Below are 22,870 nucleotides of genomic sequence, written 5' to 3'. Positions count from 1 at the left end.
CAGTTGTTTACTTTTTTTTAATCATTAAAAGTAAATTGTAGCCATTAACAGATTTTGATCTCTAGTTGTGGAAAAGTTTAAGAGAAGGAAAGCACTGATGAAGTTTACCATTTCAGGAATAAAAAGTTATTTTCAAATTGTTTTGGTTTCTATTGTACGTTTATGTTGTCTTTCTGACTTTCTGTCATTTGCTGCAAACAAAGAAGAAAAAAAATGATTTCGGAGCTGCTTAGCAAACCTTTTTGTTTTCTTTTACACTGCCACCCACAAATTTTTTGTTGACTTATAGTATTTGCTAGTGGGTATCCTGACAAGGATTATCACGGTTTAATTTTTGGCAAATACTTTTGACCATTAAAAAAATGGGGTGCCTATTCCGATAGCCGTTATGTTTGATTATTTTGTTTACTTCTCTTTTCCGGACTCTCTTTATCGACACTTCACATACATTAATTTTGTTTGTTTTTTATAGGTGAATTTTTACCTTAGCTCTACCTCCACATTTTTCTTTAAAATAACTTTTACAGGTTTTCGACTATGCTGATTGAGAACATTTATATCTGGCAGATACAAGTAGTTTTCGAGATATAAAGACCTGCATCAGGCACTTTAAATCAGTGGCCACCATATTTGTACACACGGTCGAGGAACGAATCTAATCCTATCCGACCAACACTGCCCCCCCCCCATTTTCAGGTTGCTATATAGTATTTGCACGTGGGTATCCTGACAGCGTTAAATTTGGGGCAAATATTTTGACCCCCCCCCCCACACACACAAAATAGGGTATCTATTCTGATAGCCGTTCTTAACATGGGGTGGTTGGGGGTGTTTATTCCGAAAGCTGTTCTTAACATGGGGAGGTTGAGGGTTGAGTAGCAACAACAATCGTACTTACGATAATTTTTTATGAGGGAGAGGGGCATGCTACCATCGGTCAATGCTAGTTAGAGCATCTGGTGCTACTAAATCCGAATGAAGAGACTGCCTTCCTGATCAAAAATATACCATGATGTTATTGTTTTTCCTTTGCAAAACCAAAAACAACCATTTTCTTCTACAAAACAATCAAACACCGTGAATAAATACTTGAAGCATGGGGAACATGAGTTCATTCAAACTCCTCAGTTTAACGTTCACGGGAAACAGTTAAAACATACATTAAGGGCATTACTAAGGCTGCTTACGCTAGAAAGTTACGCTTGAAAGTATCCTGTACCTTCACAAGGCCATCATTCACCCATGTACAGGGCTGGTGCATCTGCTACTAGCCTCTCTCTCTTAGGTTGGCAACTCTCTTTTGATTCCTTTCTAACAGGTCCCACACTGTCCCATGTTGCATCCCTCTGCCTGTTTTACAAGTATTTTAATGGTAGGTGCTCTAATGAACTACAAGCCCTTGTACTCCCGACAAGCAACAACAGATCCCCAGATGCCAGAAAACCTTCTGTTCGAATAGTTTCTTCCCTTTAACTTCTAGACTTTAGAATTCCTTTTGGTTCCTGCTTACCTAACTGTACTGACACGCAGACGTTTAAGTGTAGTATAAACAGGCATCTTGCTGCTCAACTCCCTACATAGTACCCCCTGCAAATTATGAACCCCCTATATCAAAGTGGCACTGTAACTTTCTTGGGGTGAAAATGTAATTTAAAAAAAAAGAAAAAAAAACAACTTTTTCCAAAATTACTAGATTTGTTATTAAATATTTGTTATTAAATAACTCCAAAATCGTTGATGTACCATTGAAACCAAACAAACATTTCCAAATATTTTTACAAAATCCACTTAAATTTATGTTTGTTGTTCATGAGAAGTTAAAATTATTTGTTTGTTTTGCAGGTCGAGTGATCGATGGTCTGCTTGTTCTCCGAAAGATTGAAAATGTCCCGACAGGTCCAAACAACAAACCAAAATTACCTGTTGTGATTTCGCAATGTGGAGAAATGTAAAAAAAAAAAAAAAAAAAAAAAAAAAAAAAAAAAAAATTTATTATTTCTATGTAAAATCATTTTTAATAAAAATTTAACAAACAAAAGCTAAAAAGTGAAATTGTTTTTTTATTATTCGGACCAAAGTCGTTTCTTGACAATATATACAACGGCTGCAAAGAAAAAAACTAGGGCTAAGATGATTAATAGTCGATCGGTTAATTCACGTCGATTGTATTTGGTAAGCAATTTTTTTGAAGTGTGAATGTGTCCAGACATACTTTTAAATTCTTCATTCGTTTCACCCAATGTTTTTGAAGATGAGGCTAAAAAGGTAAAATGAAACATTTTATAGAAATTATATTTTCCAACAAATTTCAAGAAATTCATATTTTGCAACATGTTTTTTTCTAGTGAAAAAGAAATATTCATGACAAAGATTTTTCTAAAGAAAATAATTTTTAAGTGAATTTGAATTTTCTCAATGCCCACCCTCAATGTTAAGCATGGCTTTTTAAAATCTATTTTGGGAGTTATCTCCCTTGTTCTTCATTTTTAGGATGGCATCCAAAGATTGTTGCTTGTCTTTTAGCCATAATTTTTTTTTATTATTTTATTTAAAACGGTAATTAATGGGAAGAAATTCGTATTTGCAAATTTATTTTTGTTTTTTTTTGAATGAAAAGAAAAATATTTTGATAAAATAAGGACAGATTTTATGGTTAATTTATATTTTCTTCTCATAAATAAAAATAATCTTATCCAATTCTTCAGACTGAATCTTTGTTTTGACAATATGCTTGGTATAAGAATTATGAAGAATGACCCGTTTTTCCGTGAATGTTGTCTCAGCATATTCTGGCAGCCTACATAAAAACTACTAAAATATGAGAAAATGCTCACACAAGCACAGCAGACGACAGTTAATCAATTGGAAGAAATCGTCCCATAGCATTGGTTCGAAATTTGCAGCGGGAGTGTGTTATTGGTTCGGAACACACTGTCACTGATTGGAAAAGTTTTCTACAAGATATTTGCAAGGAATAATCAGCAGATAATCGAAAATCTTTTAAAAAAATAACATTTTGTAAAAAAAAAAAATTTTTTTTTGTACATATCTCTCTTTGAAAAAAAAAAAAAAATTTCATTTGTTGCTACACATTATTTAAAAAAAACATTTATTCATGAAACTTTATTGCAAGTCGCTTTTTTTTTTGTATTCCGTTTTTCTTCATTGAAATTACATTAAATGTTTTCTATCATGATTTTTTTTTTAGAATTTTAAATTTGGAGCAGCATTCAGCATATTCCAACAGTTTACATAAGTTAATGGAATATGCCAACTATAGTCACAGAAAACCATATCGTTTTCTGCACAAGTACTGAAATGTGAACGTCTTACCAAGCGTGTTGATTGTGGATTCACTTTGTTTCACTTGGTTTGATATCAGCCGATTAATATTCATCAAATTTTCACTGATGTTTGCGGCCGACTTTGCAAGGATTTCTTTGTTGTTAATTTTCCTGAAAGTTATAGAAAATAATCGTTCAAAATTTGCTTTATACAGACAATATCCTTTTCTTAAGTTAAAAATTATATTCTAATTGTCAAAAAAAGATTGGTATAATCTGTGTTAACAGGGAGTGATTAACAACATGAACTGACAACTTGCGTGAGCCAAGTTTAAATTCAGTTCGTTCTGTGGAAACACTTTCACTTAGGATGTTGGCAACCTTCATGTGGTCCTTCTCATAAATACCAGAAATCTAACTAGAAAGATATCAGGGGAACTAATGCCAACAATAATCATCTGATTCATTCGAAATGAATAAATGATGATTAACAACACCATCAGACAAGATTTGAGCAACGTATGATTCAACAGCAAATGAATTTGAGAGTTCAACAAGATACAACAGCAGCAAGGAGGTGACAGTGGCTAAGTAGTAAACGACACTGATGGAGAACCTGCATATGCCAAGTTCGAATCTAGTTTGTTCCACAGAAATATTGAAATCTTCTCATGGTCCCTCCAGCAAGTACCCCATGTCTTTCTGGAAAGAAATCTAACTAGAAAGTTATCAGGGAAACGAATGCCAACAATAATCATTTGAAATGAATGTAAAATGCTCAATAGCAATGTATGATAACAAAAATAAAAGTGAATTGAGCTCTTAATCTAAAGAACATTTGCTTGAAATGTTAAAAAAAACAGAATTGTCTAAAAATTGATTTGTTAACGTATTGCTGGTGACTCCAGACAAGCATAGCATTGAACATCATTATAAACAAGACTTTAAAACAAAATCAAATTAAAATGTATTTCAAATTTTCTATCCAAATATAGTTTTAGAAAAAAAAAGGCATTTTAATTTTACTAGTACGTTTAGACAAAACACAAGTGAAAGTCATTTGCTCACAATGCATTTGATTTTCATTTTGCTGAGTTATTAAAACGTATCAATTTACTTGAAAAATTTTGGAAAAGAAAATTACAAAAGTATCAACTAGTTATTGAGAGAAAAAAAAAAGTTGCTCTGAAAACAAATGTTGGCATTCCGTAGAAAATCAACACAAACCTTTGTCTTACGTCTTTATTTCCTGAAAATAAGTTTTCCCGTAATCTTCTGTCAAAAGCCATTTGAGAAATCAACTTTGCTTTCCTTAATGCATTCACAGTGCTGAGAATTAAAAAAAAAAAAAAAGGTATGAACAAAGCATCAGAAATAAAAATATTTAAAAACATGGAGGCAGACAAGAATTTGATCTTTTCACACAAGAACCCTAAGAATTTTTTCCAATAATTTCTTTTCATTGACACAAGAAAATCAAGAATAACCCTAGCACTAAAAATAAAGCATTCAATAGCATCATTCAGCAAAAACAAAAATCATTGAAGAAAAAAGAAAATGTATTTTGCAATGAGTGAAGTTATAAAAGATTTTAATGATTTTTGAAACGATATGGTCAAATCTATTACGATATAATTTTTGATATAGTCAAATCTATTACGATATAATTTTTGATATGGTCAAATCTATTACGATATAATTTTTTGATATGGTCAAATCTATTACAATATAATTTTTTTGATATGGTCAAATCTATTACGATATAATTTTTGATATGGTCAAATCTATTACAATATAAATTTTTTATATGGTCAAATCTATTACAATATAAATTTTTTATATGGTCAAATCTATTACAATATAAATTTTTTATATGGTCAAATCTATTACAATATAAATTTTTTATATGGTCAAATCTATTACAATATAATTTTTGATATGGTCAAATCTATTACAATATAATTTTTGATATGGTCAAATCTATTACAATATAATTTTTGATATGGTCAAATCTATTACAATATAATTTTTTGATATGGTCAAATCTATTGCAATATAATTTTTTGATATGGTCAAATCTATTACAATATAATTTTTGATATGGTCAAATCTATTACAATATAATTTTTTGATATGGTCAAATCTATTACAATATAATTTTTTGATATGGTCAAATCTATTACAATATAATTTTTGATATGGTCAAATCTATTACAATATAATTTTTTGATATGGTCAAATCTATTACAATATAATTTTTTGATATGGTCAAATCTATTACAATATAATTTTTGATATGGTCAAATCTATTACAATATAATTTTTGATATGGTCAAATCTATTACAATATAATTTTTGATATGGTCAAATCTATTACAATATAATTTTTTATATGGTCAAATCTATTACAATATAATTTTTTGATATGGTCAAATCTATTACAATATAATTTTTTGATATGGTCAAATCTATTACAATATAATTTTTGATATGGTCAAATCTATTACAATATAATTTTTTGATATGGTCAAATCTATTACAATATAATTTTTGATATGGTCAAATCTATTACAATATAATTTTTGATATGGTCAAATCTATTACAATATAATTTTTGATATGGTCAAATCTATTACAATATAATTTTTTATATGGTCAAATCTATTACAATATAATTTTTTGATATGGTCAAATCTATTACAATATAATTTTTGATATGGTCAAATCTATTACAATATAATTTTTTGATATGGTCAAATCTATTACAATATAATTTTTTGATATGGTCAAATCTATTACAATATAATTTTTGATATGGTCAAATCTATTACAATATAATTTTTTGATATGGTCAAATCTATTACAATATAATTTTTTGATATGGTCAAATCTATTACAATATAATTTTTGATATGGTCAAATCTATTACAATATAATTTTTGATATGGTCAAATCTATTACAATATAATTTTTTGATATGGTCAAATCTATTACAATATAATTTTTGATATGGTCAAATCTATTACAATATAATTTTTTGATATGGTCAAATCTATTACAATATAATTTTTTGATATGGTCAAATCTATTACTATTTTGATATGGTCAAATCTATTAAAATATAAATTCGATCAAGTAAAGATTAGATACCCCGTAACAGAAGACAAAGATAGGCGCATATTTCAATTGACACCAGTTGTCTGACCTTGACATTGCCGTCGGTTGTTTGTAAACATGTCAAATAGCAAACGTTCGAATGTTCGCAAGCAAGATTTTTTTAAAAATATACTTACAAAACTTTTTAAGATTTATAAGAAAAAATATGTATTTACAAAACATTTTCTTTAATATTAAATATTTACAAAACTTTTAAGGATTAAAAAAAAAACTTTTTCTATTTACACAAAACTTTTTAATGTAAGTAATAAAACGAACGTATCTAAAAAAAATATATTTAAATAAATAGGTGTCTTTCTGAGCGCGTTTTTTTTTGTATATATATTTACATAACTTTTTAATAAAACTATTATTATTATCATTATTAATAATGATAAATAAATAAATGGTAAATATAATTTTTGATATGGTCAAATCTATTACAATATAATTTTTTGATATGGTCAAAACTATTACAATATAATTTTTCAATTACCAAGAAACTATTTCTTGATATTTAGATATGATTAAAAAGAAAATCATTTCAATTGTTCTAATAATCTGTAATTTGCAATTAACTCACCAAATAATTAATCTCTTATTAAGTTCTGTCTATTACTCTCACAGTGTTTGATCCCCTCTCCTTGCTCTTATTTCATAATTTTTATCACTCTCGCTTCTGTCACTCTCTCTGTTTAAGTCATGGTAACTATAAAACAGGACATTAGAATAGACCATTATAAACCAAACAAAACACATTAAGTCAGAAGATTTGCTGAAAACGATACAGCATAAAGATTATCCTAATGACAGATCGAGTATGCATCCATCTTCCTGGATAAACATGTCTTGAATCACAGCAAGGTTGATAAGCCAAAGAAAACTTGCAAGTGATTGAACAAGACCACACAGACTGAAATTTAGAGTTGGTTGACTTGCTGAATTGCGCAGACTGAAGAATGAGCTTGCAAACTATTGAAACACATCCGACCCAGAACACAGGAAAAACATCCGACCCAGAACACAGGAAAAACATCCGACCCAGAACACAGGAAAAATTATGTTAAATGAATAAAGAGAGATAAAGAATAGGGAATATCACCACAAGTTATAATACTATGTAATTCAAAGCTGGAAAAAGAGAGAACAGAAGGCTAATTTTGGACTTCTTTTTTTATATATATATTTTAAAAATTTAACTGGCTTTGCACACTCACTTCCCCCCTCTCCCAATTCAAATTAATACAAAGCTCAATAGGTGACTCAACATATTTTTTTCTTGTTTATATGCAAGACATTTTCTATCTGATATTCATTTTTCTCCAAGTGCAGACCACATAAGCATAATCTGGGCAATTTTTTATAGCAAAAGGGAATCAAAACTAAAAAGGTTCCCATCGTCGCAATGATCAATTTCAAATCGAAACACTAACTTTCAGGTCAAGAAAGCGCGATAATTCTTTTTAAACTCTACAAAAAAAAAATAAAACTCATTTCCTTTAAGAAATATTTGATAATGTTAAAATGTGGAAATTTGCTTTATCGTTTGATGATGAAAAAAGGTTTAAAAAAAAAAAATACAAAAAAAAATCCTTTAATCATCAACATTTCTGTTGCTGATATTTGTCTCGAACGGATGGAGGGCTCTCACAAACTTGCCTTAAAATTTTGGAATATTTGAGAACCTTAGTGTTTCAGCTAGTTAATAATGAATCACTTTGCATATCCACGGAAATGGTGTGCTGTATCTTGCAACAGTGGATGTTCCAGTTGTTGGTTTTATATTTATATATATATATATATATATATATATATATACATATATACATATATATATACATATATATATATACACATATATATATATATACATATATATATATACATATACATATATATATATACATATATATATATACATATACATATATATATATATACATATATATATACATATATATATATACATATATATATATACATATATATACACATATATATATACATATATATACATACATATATATACACATATATATATACATATATATACATACATATATATACATATATATATACACATATATATACATATATATATACACATATATATATATACATATATATACATATATATATATACATATATATATACATATATATATACATATATATACACATATATATACATATATACATACATATATACATACATATATACATACATATATATATACATATATATATACATATATATATATATATACACACACACACACACACACACACATATATGTATACATAGAGAGAGAGAAATAGATAGATCGATAGATAATTCATAGAAGGATATTAAGAATATGGAAATATATTGGATTTCAGGAAGGAAACCTGAATACTTTGGAATGGAATGGAAATTGCACTAACTATGCGGATTTAACCAAAGGATGAAGTTTCATGGGAATATGAAATTCAAAGGCGGTCCCCAGTTGCATGTAAATCCCCATTAGAGAAGATGACGACAGATTTTTGCAACTCCTTCAGGTGGTGTCAGTGTCCTCCTACGTACAGCGCCGGGAATTCCCAAATTGGTCACCCATTTGGTACTTACTAGGCTCAATGTTGCTTAACTCCAGTGATCTTACAAGAACCGGTGTGCCAATGTGATTACGCCGTATACTGAATACTTTAAAATACACAAAATAAAAAATAAACTCAAATGTTAAAGAATTTTACACGCTATACATTTTCATGACGCAAAGAATTTGACTTACTGTGATACATTATTTTCCGTAACCCTTAAAAACCTCACAATGTAGAAATATACGCACAAGGCAGAGAGTAGCATAGGATGAAGAAATAGAAACACTTGTAGCAGATGAAACTTGTAACAAAGCAGGAGTGAATTCTCGCAGCTGGAGAGTTTGAATACACTTCCTTCTTGGCTTGTCCAATCAGAAGCCAGCTCTCAGTCACGTGACTAAGTTTATAACAAGTTTAACCAGCAATACACTCTTTCTTTCTTCCCAGATCTTGGACAGACAACAACTCCGCGTACAACGGACCTGTCATCCCGCCCCAACTTCTCTCTGGGGATGCAATAAAATAGGTTTCGACTATGACGGAATACAAACAAGCCAACATGGCTATCTCGTACACACAAACTCCCCTTCTCATCTTACAGTGCCGTCTCAAATCTTTTGTGATGCACGTTTCTACTACTAACTTCTAGAAAACAAAGAATCCATGAAGATGACGAACCATAACTTCAAACACAATATGAACTCTTCTCTCTTTCAACAGGCCTGTATAATCATCAACGTCTACACAGAAACTCTTAACAACTAACCCATTTCATTATTCTTACTAACGAAGATAACCAATAAGGTTATTAAATGTTATAATGAGACGTCTTGTCATTTTTACATTGGGTCACAAAAGATTTGAGACAGTGCTGCAAGATGAGAAAGGGAGTTTGTGTGCCGCATGTGGAGATAGCCATGTTGGATTGTTTGTTTTTACGTCATAGTCGAAACCCAGGCCCAAAGGCCAAGTGTTTTGTTGCGTTCCAAGAGAGAAGTTGGAGATGACAGGTCTGTTTTACATGGAGTTGTTGTCCGTCTGAGATCTGGGAAGAAAGAGTGAGAGAAAGAAAATGTTGCCGGTTAAACATTTTATAAACTTAGTCACGTGACTGAGAGCTGGTTTCTGATTGGACAAGCTAGAAAGGGAATGAATTTAAAAATCTCCAGCCATAAAAAATCATGCCTGCTTGTGATCATTGCAATTTTTATTTGCTACACACTTGAAAGCAAGTAAGACTTAATTACAGGGCGTGTCAAAAGTAATGACTCCTATTTTTCTATTCCGCCCAAATGGATCAAAGGGGATTGCAAATTGCATTGTTATGATGGCTGAACTTTGAACTCATGACCTGAAAGTTTAATTTCTCTGTTGCAGATATTGACAGTGTGAGACGAAGAAAACAACCACTATCATGGACGTGCATCAGCAACAGAGATATGTGAACTGATCATCATTCACCAGTGCTTGTTGAACATTTATGAAGCCGATGCTGTTGATGTCAGCACAGTTAAGAGATGGGTTTGTTGATTTCAGAATAGCGACAGAGATATGAGTGATAAAGTGCACTTCAGACTTTTTCAATAAGGCATAAAAAGAGGCTTGCAAAAGTGCATTGAGAATGGTGATGACTATGTAGAAAAATAAATTCAGAAGCACAGGAGGTAGCTTGTTTTAATGGTACCCTCCCATCTTCGTAACTCTTTAATATTTCAGTTTTTAAGTTAAAGAATAGGAGGCTTTACTTTTGGAACGACCCTCATATATATAAAAAATTGCCTTGTCATTCAGTATTTATTTTTCCTTCTTGCAACCTGGTGTATTTAACTACAGGACAAAGCTTCTTGGCCAGAACTGCCCATCTGTGGAACATTGGTTTGCTGGCCCACTTCCCGGTTGAATAGTAGCAAATCCAATGTAAACAAGTTCTTGCTGAGCTGTCCCTATAAATAATAAAATTTTACCCAATTTACATCATTAACGATTACTAAACTACCACCTTACATTCATTAACCCTTATCCTTGAGTGGCCTTCAGGCCTTGATAAGTTGTGACTCTCTCCCCCCCCCAAAAAAAAAGGAGATTGGATCTTAACTCAGTACTCTCGATCCATGTCAGTATCCCCTTCAACCAACCAGATCTCAAGAGCTGATTAGATTGTGGATACAATTCTAATCAGACGTGGAACTTATATGTACAAAAGCGTAATCCCTTGCATCATAATTTGGTCAGCAAAGAACAAGCACATCAAACCCCACGCATTGATAGGTGATTAGTGCATCATTACTGCACGTGCATGCTACTAATTTCTATCGAAATCTAGATGCATGCCACATACGTCAGTTCAACGTAGATGAACGTAGCATTTCCTTTTGCCTATTGTCATCATCATTAGTGAGGTGATGGTGACTAACTATTTAACGGCACGGACTGGCAAACCTGGGTGCCAAGTTAAAGTCCAGTTTGTTCTATGGAATCACTTTCACTTAGGGATGTTGGCAACCTTCACATGCTCCCTCCTCTAAGTACCAAATGTCTTTCCAGAATAAATTCTAACTAGAAAGATATCGAGGGAATGAATGCCCAAAAATCATCATCATCATGAGGGGTGGGGATAAGCTCAAAACCAACTGGAATTATATTATTCACACTGTGATGTCTGCCAATCTAGCAACTCTATTTAATTGTTTACATTGCAGTTAAATAAAAAAAAAACACATTGCAGAGAAGACATTGATTTTTGCTTCAAACTCTGGCTGCCCTTTTCTTATTCCAGTCAGATACAGATACAGTCGACTCTTCAAAATGGCTTTGCTCAACAAACACCATCACCACTTTACAAGCTTATATAAATTATCTCGATTATTACGGAAAAAGTTGAAACAAAATGTTAATCATTTGACAAGATTCGTTTACTTACATGACTAAACTTTGTTGGTGTTCTTGGACATTTTTTTGAATGATTTGTTTGTTTGTTTCTCGCACTTCTTCTTTGCTCAGCTGATCAAGTTCCTGCAAGAGAATTGCAAAATGAAAGAAAAATTCAGATTCTGTGGAGAAAGTGAAAACAATGTCATTACTAACCAGCAGAGAATTACAATTATTGACCAAGAGAAAAGCAGATCGGGTATTTGTAAAAAATGTAATTGTGTAAAGAAGTAAAACCCGACTAGTAAAGATTAGGAAAATTTACTTAGATGGAAATCACTTCCGACACAACATGAAGCCACATGATGTAATAAAGGTAAAAAGACCAAAAGATGATCATCACAAAGGCAGGAGATGCTTATTGGTCTTAGTTTTGAAAAGAGTATGTCTATAGATAGGAGGAAACAGTGAGCAGGAAGAGAGTTCCACAAGTTTGCAGTTCTTGGAAAGATGAAATATGAAGCTGTACTACAATGAGTTATCAAAACAACAAATTGATAGAGACTACTAGACCAATGAGTTAAACGAGCTGAAACAAAAGAAGCAGGGAATAGATCAGATAATTCTGAAGAACACATGGCATAATAGAAGTTATAGAAAAGACTGAGACTAACAACATCATGTCTGAGAGAGGTTGCAGAGGAAAAGATAGGTTGAGACCAATTAAATTGCAGATATATTTTTTGCAATTTATTAAGAACACTAAAATGAGACAGAGACTCACCAGCCCAAATATGATGACAATAATCCTTAAATGGTCTGATAGTAAATTTGTTGAGATAGAGAATAATAACCTCAAGTTTTTGAATGAAAAAAATGTATGCGAATGATATATGTGCGCAATGTGAATCTTAAAGACACGTTTAGATATGAATGAAGAGGAAGATTAAATTTAGACAGAAAACAAAGATGGTTTGGTCACATTGAAAGAATGAATGAGAGTTTTGGGGATAGTAAAACAGTTAACGTTACAGGGTCAATTGGAAGGGGAAGTTAAGGAAAACATAGAAGGAATTGATGAGGATAGATTTGGAAAGAAGAGGAATGAATAAAGACGTTGCCAGAAAGAGGTTTATTTGGAAATCAATTTCTAAAAGCCATTTAACACATGCCAGCATGTGAAATGGATGTTAAATGGAAGATGGTGATGATGATTATGATGATAATGATGATGATTTATTTTTTTTTTTTAATTTTCTTCCTTTGAAGATTGTAACGCTGGGTAAGGGGCAGCCAAACCAGCTGCCAACATTGCCCAGCTTTTCATTGAAACCAACCAAGAGCTCTTTTTAGTATCCTCGTTGTTCCTTTAAGTGCAATTGTCTGGATCTATTTTGCACTTGGTTCATCAGGAATATTATGATAATGATTATGATGATGATAATGATGATTATTATAATGATGATTATTATGATGATTATTAAAATAGTGATTATAATGATGATGATGATGATTATGATTATTATAATGATTATGATGATAATGATTATGATGATGATAATGATTATGATGATAATGATGATTATTATGATAATGATGATAATAATGATGATTATTATGATAATGATTATAATGATAATGATGATTATTATAATAATGATGATTATTATAATGATGATTATAATGATGATTATTATAATGATGATTATAATGATGATTATTATGATAATGATTATAATGATAATGATTATAATTATGATTATTATGATGATTATTATTATTATTATTATTATTATTATGACGACGATGAGAAATTCAATTTTTAAAGAGAAATACAAGCAAAATTAAAAGAAGAAAAAATACACTTGCTTTAATTTTGCTTCTTAATTTATTCAACCGATCATCAGCTTGACGGGAAAGTTCTTCTAAGGAGGGTGCCAAGTATATGCCATCTTTGAGAGTCTTGAATAAAAAAAGAAATTTCAATTAGAAATACTTTGATTTCATCAAAATATTTTTGAATCATAAAAATCTCTATAAGAGATACATAGATATTCAAGTATTTAGTTAAAGTTTTCTTTTACCAAATCAAACATTGAGTTAGGGTTAATTAATTTTCCTTTCACCGTGTTATCATATCTTTTTTGTGGTCTATTGGATTCCAGGATAAGAATTCATCTAATCTGGTGGAGTACCCAGCTTAGCGCTGTTACTATAAGCAACATTGCTTGAAGAAGATCCACCATTCCTTGTATGTCATTGTGAGTTAACCATACAGAGGAGATCTTATTTGGGCAGAGAACACTTATATTGAATATTTAGTCAGGGTTTATTTGTAGTGGGAAAATATCCTCATGCCAGGTATAGAGAGATCTTAGACACCCGATGATAGAATCTAGTAGGCATTCAAGTTCTCTCATTATTATAAGTTTATTATTATATCACAATAACGGCACAATAAATTAAATTTCTCAAAATCCTCTGAAACTTTGAAATATTTTATATCCTAACATTTTAGCAACACGCATGTTTGGGGATATCTTTCTGTACACAAGATCACCATTCTACATGTGTTCTTATGGATAATACATGCACATGTATGCAAAACGATAATAGTGGAGAAACTGTTGGATTCACATACTTACACTTCTGGGCAAAAAAATTAGCTTGGCTAATTTTGAATATTTATTTTGAAGGAACATTACAAAAACACAAATGTGCAAACTGGTATTTGACTTATTCTTTCCTAATTTAATTAGAATCAATGAATGTTCCATACTTTCAATACTTTTATTGACATCGAAATCAGTGAAATCACTCATCTTTCAATCAAATTAATTGCCTGCTCCTCTACTCGAGGACCGGGAGGAAGTTTCACATGCCCCCCCCCCTGCAATGATTTAGTCCACAGTACATTGTAGTCTATATTGCACTGTAGAGAACTTGTTGATTTTATAAAATGATTCAAATATAATTGCTTGAATAAAAGTTTAAAATGCAAAAAGAACATACTTTCTTTTTTACTTCCAGACATGTCATTTAAATCAAGCTTCAGGAGTAAAAAAATCCTATAACTTGTTTGTTTTTTTTTACACACATTTCAAAACATTCTTTTTATTTAATTAGTGATATGTGCGTAAAAAATAGCTTACAGGAAATTTTACTTGTGAAACTTGATTTAAATGCCATTTGAAATCTATGATGAGTGAAAACAATACTAATCATATACTTCCTCTAAAGAGTTCGCCAAGTGATTAACTTCTATCTATCTCAAGAGGTGTATGGATTAGCAGGTTCTACTGATGTATTTGCTAAAAGGCACCTCCAAAGCTATATTTTTTCTGTTTTCCCAAATGCTCATCCATCTGTTACTGCTCATGCTTATCACTTCAGTGATCTAACGAGAACCGATGTGTCAACATGATTATGCCGTAAATCTATGAACACATATATTCTAAGCTCTATTTTAACATATGAATAAATATTGAGCTTTCTTCCTTCTTTGCAAGTTGGATAAATTTTTTATAGATAGCCCCAAGTGAGGTTATTCTAAATGAATTTTAATTATACACCCCTCTCTCTCCTCCACGTTTTTATATATACAGAGCTAGAGAGAGTTGAAGTTATTTTTATTCATACACCTGTTTCCTTCTCTCTTGATATATATATATATATATGGGGAGTGGAGAGGGAGAGTTAAAGTGTTTTAGTTACAGGTTCATTTTGAAGGGAAAACTCAGTTCAATATCAAATATATCAAACGTCATATTTCTAACTTGAGAGCTCAATTTTTTTACCATACAGAGCAAATATTAAAAAATAAAGAATAACACACAATTTATTTTGATTTGTTTCTGGGAATGAAAATGCAATTTTTACTCTTTCTTTTCATACAAGTTATTGCAAAACTCCTTAGTAAATAGAAAATGTAGGATTTAACCTCTTCATTTTTTTTTTTTTTTTTTTTTGCCCTTAACTAACTACACATTCAAGACACAAGGGCTAAAAGGATATATCTACAGACTTTTTTACAATTTGGCAGTTGAAAAAAATGGCAACAAAGTAAACTTATTTTGAAGTTTTATTTTTTAATCTAATGAACATATTTTGTCAAATGTTGAATTATGTATTTATTTAATAAATATTTTGGATTGTAGAAAAAATTTTTTTTTTTTTTTTTTTTTTAACTTTCAGTAAAACTTATCTGAACCTAAATTTAAGAGGAATATTATAAAAATTTTGCTGTTCAACTTAACAAGAACTAAAATTATTGAAATAAAAATACTTACAATGTCGTCGGTGTCACTGGATAAGGTTTGATTTCCACATTCACGAATGTCCTAAAAGAAATTTTAAAAAATTTTATGCTTAGAAATTGCCGTCTGGCAATTGCTCTTATTTTTAATTCAATTTTCACGACGTTTTCACTGATAGAACCTCCGATCTTCTTCAGATGTGCCTTATCAAACTCGAGAATCAAAATTTTGTACAAATTCCTGAGTTTGACAAAACATACCTGAAGGTCAGAGGCTCCATCAAGCGAAACATTGTGAGATGATTAGCCTGAATAATAAACCCTCACCTAACACAAATTACAATTTTTATTTTTGTGATGACTGTACATCAAGAAACACACAATATTTATATTAATTTAAACAACAATAACAGAAAGTCTCTACACCTGATGCCTCTATACAATGGAATTTTTAGTTACCTGTGCACTGTTCAAAGTGATATTAATTATTATTACTATTATTTCTATCTTTACTATTATATAAAAAGAACTTTGGGGGTGTGTGGGTTCGTTCCCTATGAACTCGAAAACGGCTGTACCGATTTTTATGAAATTTCACACAAAAGGTACTTTATGTGCCTGGCAGTGCTCTTAGATAGATTTTTTTTTTTGTCAGAATGTCTTTGATAAGTATCAATAATCAAAATAATCTGATGAAAGAAGGAACAGGCGATTAAAACCAAAGTTAACACCTTACTAACATCACAAATACATTTGAGAAGTGTTATTATCACACAAGCCGAAAAGCTCGGCATATAAAAATCAACAGTAGGTTCTTTGATATGATAGGGGCATGTTCGAAATAAATGTTTTTGTTTAGAGCACAACTAAAGCATGATACTGGACATTTGAATTTTAAATTTTAATTAAAGCCATTATATATAAACAATAATTTTATAAAATCAACAGTAGATTCCATAAAGTGCAATGTAGACTACAATGTATTGTGGACTACGTCATTACGGGGAGGCATGTGAAGCTTCCTCCTGGAGCACTGCGATGGGCCCCCAAGTCGAGCAGGCAATCAATCGATTTCATTGAAAAATGATTTCACCAATTTCAATGACAATAAAAATATGGGAGTGTGAAACATTCGTTGATCAGCATTCAATCCCAGGCAACGTCGGGTCTCCCTGCTAGTATGTTTATAAAACTCTCAGAAATATGTATTTTAAAGGTCACTTAACAACAGTATTCCTTGAACATTTCTAAATTTATTATTAAAAAAAAAAAAGCGAATTTTATTCTTTGCCCCCACACTGTCGACACAAAAATAAAAATCAGATTTTTTTGTTCATGTTAACGTTAATACCCTGAAAATACTTGGATTTTTTTTATAATATATATTCAAACTTTAGAATAAGGTTTCTCTCAACTATGTAAATATATCATAAAATGATCACCCACTTCCTGAGCAGAAAGCATTATGGGTCACAGTTCTTATTACATAACGTAGGATAGCACAAGGAACCTTTTTTGGTGATTTTCCATACTATCCAACAAAACAAAAAAAGTTAATGAATATACAACAAATAAATGTTACCAAAGGCAATATAAGCTACTCTTCTATCTACCAGGAAAATTTTTTTGCTTTAACTCATTTTAAAGCGTTTTTTTTTTTTACTTCAAAATACATGTAGTATAAAGAATGTTGAGTAAGAACGCAAAACTAAACGCTGATCTCAGTCAAGCCTCAATATTTGCTCACAAATCAAGAATTAAACAAAGTACTGGTAGAACATTATGTCGTCACATGACTGGTGACTTATTGGATGTGTTTCTACCAGTATTTGTTTATTGGGGGTATCCAGACCTAATCCTCCTCCACTCTCAAAAACATAACAAACAAGGTCGGAGTACTTTGGGTGCTTGCAAGAGTTGCCTTATTGAGAGTTGGACACCTTGGGCAAGCAGCAATAAGCCAATTCCTCCTCTCAAAGGAGGAGGTAATGCCCATAAAATATAAGAATTTTTGTAAAAAGGTACCTTAAAATAAATAAAGCTGTTCATATATATATACATATATATATATATATATATATATATATATATATATTAGTTTGTTTATTATACAAACATTATTGGTTACATATGTGCATACATGTTTCAGTGGAATCCCAATTCCAGGATAACACCTCATTAGACCAAAGAAAGAAAGAATCGATTCTTTCTTTGGTCTGATGAAGTGGTCTCTTTGAATTGGGATTCCACTGAAACATGTATGCACATATGTAACCAATAATGTTTGTATAATAAACAAACTATATACTAGCTCTATCCTGCATTGAGCACTCTTTAATAATCACGCAAGTTTCATTGGATTTACTTCTAGGAAACCAATCGATATATATATATATATATATATATATAATGGTTGTATGTGTGTATATATATATATATATATATATATATATATATATACACACACATAAAGAAGTAGAGAGTGTGAGCCACCTGACATCCAGCTGCAACGTTCTGCTGGGGGATGACTACTATACAATCTGACACATTGGAATGTGTAAATATCTCCACTGGACAATCTGTAAAAAAGTTGAATTTTGAAACCAGAAAGAACAGTTGGAAATGTTATACACCATTCACTATGACTATGCAATTCATACATTTGTGTACCCAGAAAACGGAGCTATTAAACCTGACATAGTGATATGGGACAAGAAGGAGAAAGAAGCAACCTTAGTAGAAGTCAGTGTTTCTAAGGTTAAACAGATGTGAGAGGATAAAAATAATGAAATACCTGTAGTTATACGAGCAACTGGGCTGATAAAAAATAATTAAAAAAAAAAACTACCGGGTGAACCAAGTACAAAAATGATTCAAACAATTGCACTAAACAAGTCAGTTAGAATCTTTAAATGATATCTCAGCAGGAATATATGAGATAGCAGGTGAATGTCTTGCATCCGGTAGGATGTCCTATCTCCAGATTAAACTGTGGTAAATAATGGGCTAACACCAAAGTGTAGCAGCTGGGGCGGAGGAGGCTTCTCTAACGTCCAAGACAAACGATAGTTTGGTGGATATTTATACTAACAGACGAAAGTTCATTTGTTATAAAGACGTTCCTCACTAGTGGAGAGTACTATCTTTGTTACTTGTAGTTAAGAGACCTGAGAAGGAAGTATTTTTTCACTTCAGCCCAGCTACGCATGGTGATAATTTTTTGTGCCTATACAGTTTACTAAATACATTAAAAAACGAAGATATTGAAAAAAAAATTATATTGTACGTACTCGTTATGGATTAAAGTTTTCATTTAAAAAAAAATCGCTTACTTTGATCAAGTAGTTCTTTGTTTTTTTTGTTGTTTTTTTTACAGAGGAAAATCAGATTTTAATCAAATCGATCGTATCGCGGCCATTTTGCCTATTTCAGGGACGAGGAGGGAGGACGCTAAGGGAGATAACTCCAATCAACGCTTAAAGTTTATCAAAATTTGACGAGATTATTTTGAAACATGGGCAGAAAAAAAATATCTAGATAAATATTTTAGGATTTTTTTCACTTATTTTAGAGTTTCTCTGTCCTTTTTTAATACCTTTTTTATTTTGTTCTTTGTCAATCATTTTTTTCGTTTAAAAGCATCCCTCTCTTCGTCCGCGAAATAGGCAAGATGGCTGTGATATGATCGATCCTGTAGAGGACTAGGATATATAAATCCTAATCCCGTTACAAAAGAAAATAATAAAACGAATGAAATTGAAGGAAACAAAAACTCAATTGATTGAATAAGATAAACGTGCCGTTTATTTACTGTTGAAAGAATGAATGTTTTAGATATAACACGTGTTCAAGTCCACACGGGTGTAACCATCGTTTGTTGCGGGACTGGTGTTGTAGAAAGAAAAGGAAATGTGTGTTCATCTCACTATCGGGTCACTATCGTTTGTTCACGCGTGGGAAGAGAAGTGAGTAATGTAATGGAACGAGAAATGGCAGTCCATCGTGTAGACAAAGAAAAGGATAGAAGGTTGAAATCAGTTAAACTGTGCGCCATGTTAGCCGTCAGCTACGCAGTGGTGTTCTCTGGCACAAGTAGATAGAGAGAGAAAGAGTGAGAATGAGAAAAAGTCAATCCAGGCCATGGAGAGAGAAAGCGTATAAAGTGTACGTACGGTCTGATAGCTTTTTGTCCCACATAGTAGCAAGTGGTGTGAGGTACGTGTGTGCGCGTGCATGCCAAAAAGGTATGCTGTCGGTCTGTAGACCACCCAGCTAGGAGGCTGGTCTGAAAAGAAAAGGATTGGAAACAGCTTGTGTCTTCCTTTTATAGGTGTTTTCGGTGTGTCTTTTGAGCATGTGTGGATTTCCTTTGAAAGGGGAAGTGACATTGTCCATGCGTGCGTGTATGTGAGTACATGTGTGTACGTTAGCATGTGTGTATATACACGTGAATGTGAGTGTATGTACGCGAACGTGAATATATGTACGTGTGTACAATATAGTTCTTTTTCAATATTTTCTTTTTTAACGTCTTTGATAAGCACCATTTTTTGTTTTTGTAACAAAACAAAATGACAAGAAAATTTTTTTAAAAACATAAATAAGGACAGTTTTTTTTTACTATAGACGACAAAACGAAACAGCAGTCAACAGCCAAATATAACAAACATGTTACCAAAGGCAAGATGAATTACTAGTTTTTGATGTTTTAACTTTTTTTTTTTTTTTTTTTTTAATTACATTTTCACCCCAAACAAGGCACATTGCCACTTTAATGTAGGGGGCTACTATCAGGGGAAACATCTACTGAGGTACTATGTAGGGATTAGGGCAGCGAGATGTTGGTTCACGTTGCACTTGAACTTATGCATGTCAGTACAGTTGGGGAAGCAGTGACCTGGAATGGAATTCCAAAGTCTAGCAGTTCTGGGGAAGAAACTACTGGAGTAGAAAGATCTTTTACATCTAGGGATCTCTACAGTGTGGGGGTGGGATTTTGCAGCTTCTCGGGTCTGTCGAGGGTGTTCACGTCGTGGGGGTACAAGTGCTTGCAGTTCTTCAGAGCATTCACCATTATAATACTTGTAGAATAGGCAGAGGGATGCAACGTTTCGACGATGGGACAGAGGCTGAAGTTTAGATGCCAGTTTAGGGCCTATCAGATTTGTGACTCTCTTTTGAACCCTGTCAAGGAGCGAGAGACTAGTAGCCGATGCACCGGCCCAAATATGACAGCAATACTCCATACATGGGCGAATAGTGGCCTTATAGAGGTACAGGATACTTTCGGGTGTTAGAATTTTTCTAGCACAGTAGAGAGAGCCCACCTTCCTCGCAGCGACCCTGGCAATGCCCTCGATGTAATTGTTCCAACTCATGTTTCCTGTGAACGTTAGGCCAAGGAGCTTGAAAGATGGACTCTCAGATAAAGAGTTGTTGGCCATTGCTATAGGTGGTAGAGAATGTTTCTTGTAATTATTGAATGAAACCAGTTTTGTCTTGGTGGCATTGAACGTTACCATCCATTTTTGTCCCCATTCCACTACTGATTGGAGGTCATCCTTTAGTGTTTCTGCCATTACTTTAGATATATGTTCATTTGTTTTCCTGTCGTGCCTGCTATAGAGTGTGGTGTCATCAGCATATATACCCATCTCAGAGGCAATTTTGTCGGGGAGGTCATTTATGAATATCAGGAACAGCAGAGGACCAAGGATAGATCCCTGGGGCACTCCCGCATTTATATCATATTGTTTAGATGTACGACCGTCGAGGACAACCTGGATTTTTCTCTTATCTAAGAAGGATTTAATGATGTTAAGTATTCTACCAGTGATACCGTAAGATCTAATCTTCCTGAGGAGACCCTCATGCCATACCCTGTCAAAAGCCTTAGATATATCTAGAGCTACCGCTGCGCTCTGCCCTCTCCCGCTTTGTCCAGTGAATGGTATATGCGTTCAGAGATTACAGTGAGGATGTCTGCCGTGGAACGGGCTTGTCTAAATCCATATTGATGGTCGGTCAGAAGTTTAGCATCTGTAAGGTAAGGTGCTGGAGTGCTGGACTAAAAGCGATTATTTAGTTTGAAACAAGTAAAACAAGAAAAATGGGCGGACATTAGACAGTCATCTTTGGAATGGAGTCTCTATAATCATTCAAAAATCGAAAATTAGCAAATACTAATAAAAACCCATCCACTAAATTTCGCCGTAACAATAAACTAAAAATAAAACTGAAAATTTAGAAATATTCATTTTATTGAGTAGAATGGTGGTTCTTATTTCGTTTTATTTTCAGTCAGTTTCGTTTTTACATAAAATTTTACTCTGAACACCATCTTTTTTTTTTTTCAAGCAAATCAAATAAGAATCTGCTAATGTTAAGTTTTTTTTAAATAAGTTTGTATGAAAATAAAAAAAATAAACTGAAGTCAATACGTCATCGAAGTTATTAAACTTTGATAACAAACCTGTTTTCAAAAGAAAAACAAATAATTTAAAATGGCTGCAAAACATTTTTTAATGAAAAATGGTGTGAACTGAAAATATCTTTTCTAAGGTAAACTTACTTGAATCAAAGCTTGAATTTGCAAATCGAGTTTCACGATTTCTTGCAGACATAATTTCGCGTGAATATCTTCTGCTTCCATTTTGAACGTTGACCACATTGGCATGTTGAGCTTGACGACAACGTACCGAAATGTCGACCAGTATTTCACGGCATT

General features: G+C 32.1%; 3 protein-coding genes across 3 annotated transcripts in view; 2 read left to right on the top strand and 1 right to left on the bottom strand.

The window, feature by feature from the left end:
* Nucleotides 1-2,046, top strand: part of LOC145266589 (peptidyl-prolyl cis-trans isomerase H-like) — a 26,491-nt gene extending 24,445 nt beyond the window's left edge. The window contains exon 7 of the mRNA XM_080122439.1: nt 1,843-2,046. Coding sequence (XP_079978565.1) covers nt 1,843-1,952 — 110 coding nt within the window. The 3' untranslated portion in view covers nt 1,953-2,046. The remainder of the gene's footprint in view (nt 1-1,842) is intronic.
* Nucleotides 1-22,870, top strand: part of LOC145272817 (uncharacterized) — a 731,987-nt gene that overhangs the window by 324,082 nt on the left and 385,035 nt on the right. The window lies entirely within an intron of this gene.
* On the bottom strand, nt 2,041-22,870 carry LOC145266581 (vesicle transport protein SEC20-like). Its single transcript, XM_080122427.1, has 7 exons — nt 22,715-22,870; nt 16,178-16,228; nt 13,758-13,850; nt 11,941-12,032; nt 4,512-4,613; nt 3,334-3,455; nt 2,041-2,257 (listed from the first exon to the last, which is right to left on the bottom strand). Exons 1-7 carry the CDS (start codon nt 22,817-22,819, stop codon nt 2,064-2,066), a joined length of 759 nt encoding a protein of 252 aa, XP_079978553.1. The 5' UTR covers nt 22,820-22,870; the 3' UTR covers nt 2,041-2,063.

Source organism: Euprymna scolopes, chromosome 4 (assembly GCF_053919585.1).
Source record: "Euprymna scolopes isolate OS-2025 chromosome 4, ASM5391958v1, whole genome shotgun sequence".
In the NCBI taxonomy this organism is placed as follows: domain Eukaryota; kingdom Metazoa; phylum Mollusca; class Cephalopoda; order Sepiida; family Sepiolidae; genus Euprymna; species Euprymna scolopes.
The sequence above is the reverse complement of the archived record's forward strand: the minus strand, read 5'-3'. Positions and strand labels throughout refer to the sequence as shown.

Excerpts from the sequence above, each read along its gene's own strand:
- LOC145266581 (XM_080122427.1), bottom strand. The coding sequence starts at position 22,819 with ATGCCAATGTGGTCAACGTTCAAAATGGAAGCAGAAGATATTCACGCG. Across the intron at positions 12,033-13,757 it reads AATTAAGAAGCAAAATTAAA|GAACTTGATCAGCTGAGCAA; the intron begins GCAAGTGTATTT and ends ATTCTCTTGCAG. Across the intron at positions 2,258-3,333 it reads ATCCACAATCAACACGCTTG|CCTCATCTTCAAAAACATTG; the intron begins GTAAGACGTTCA and ends TTACCTTTTTAG.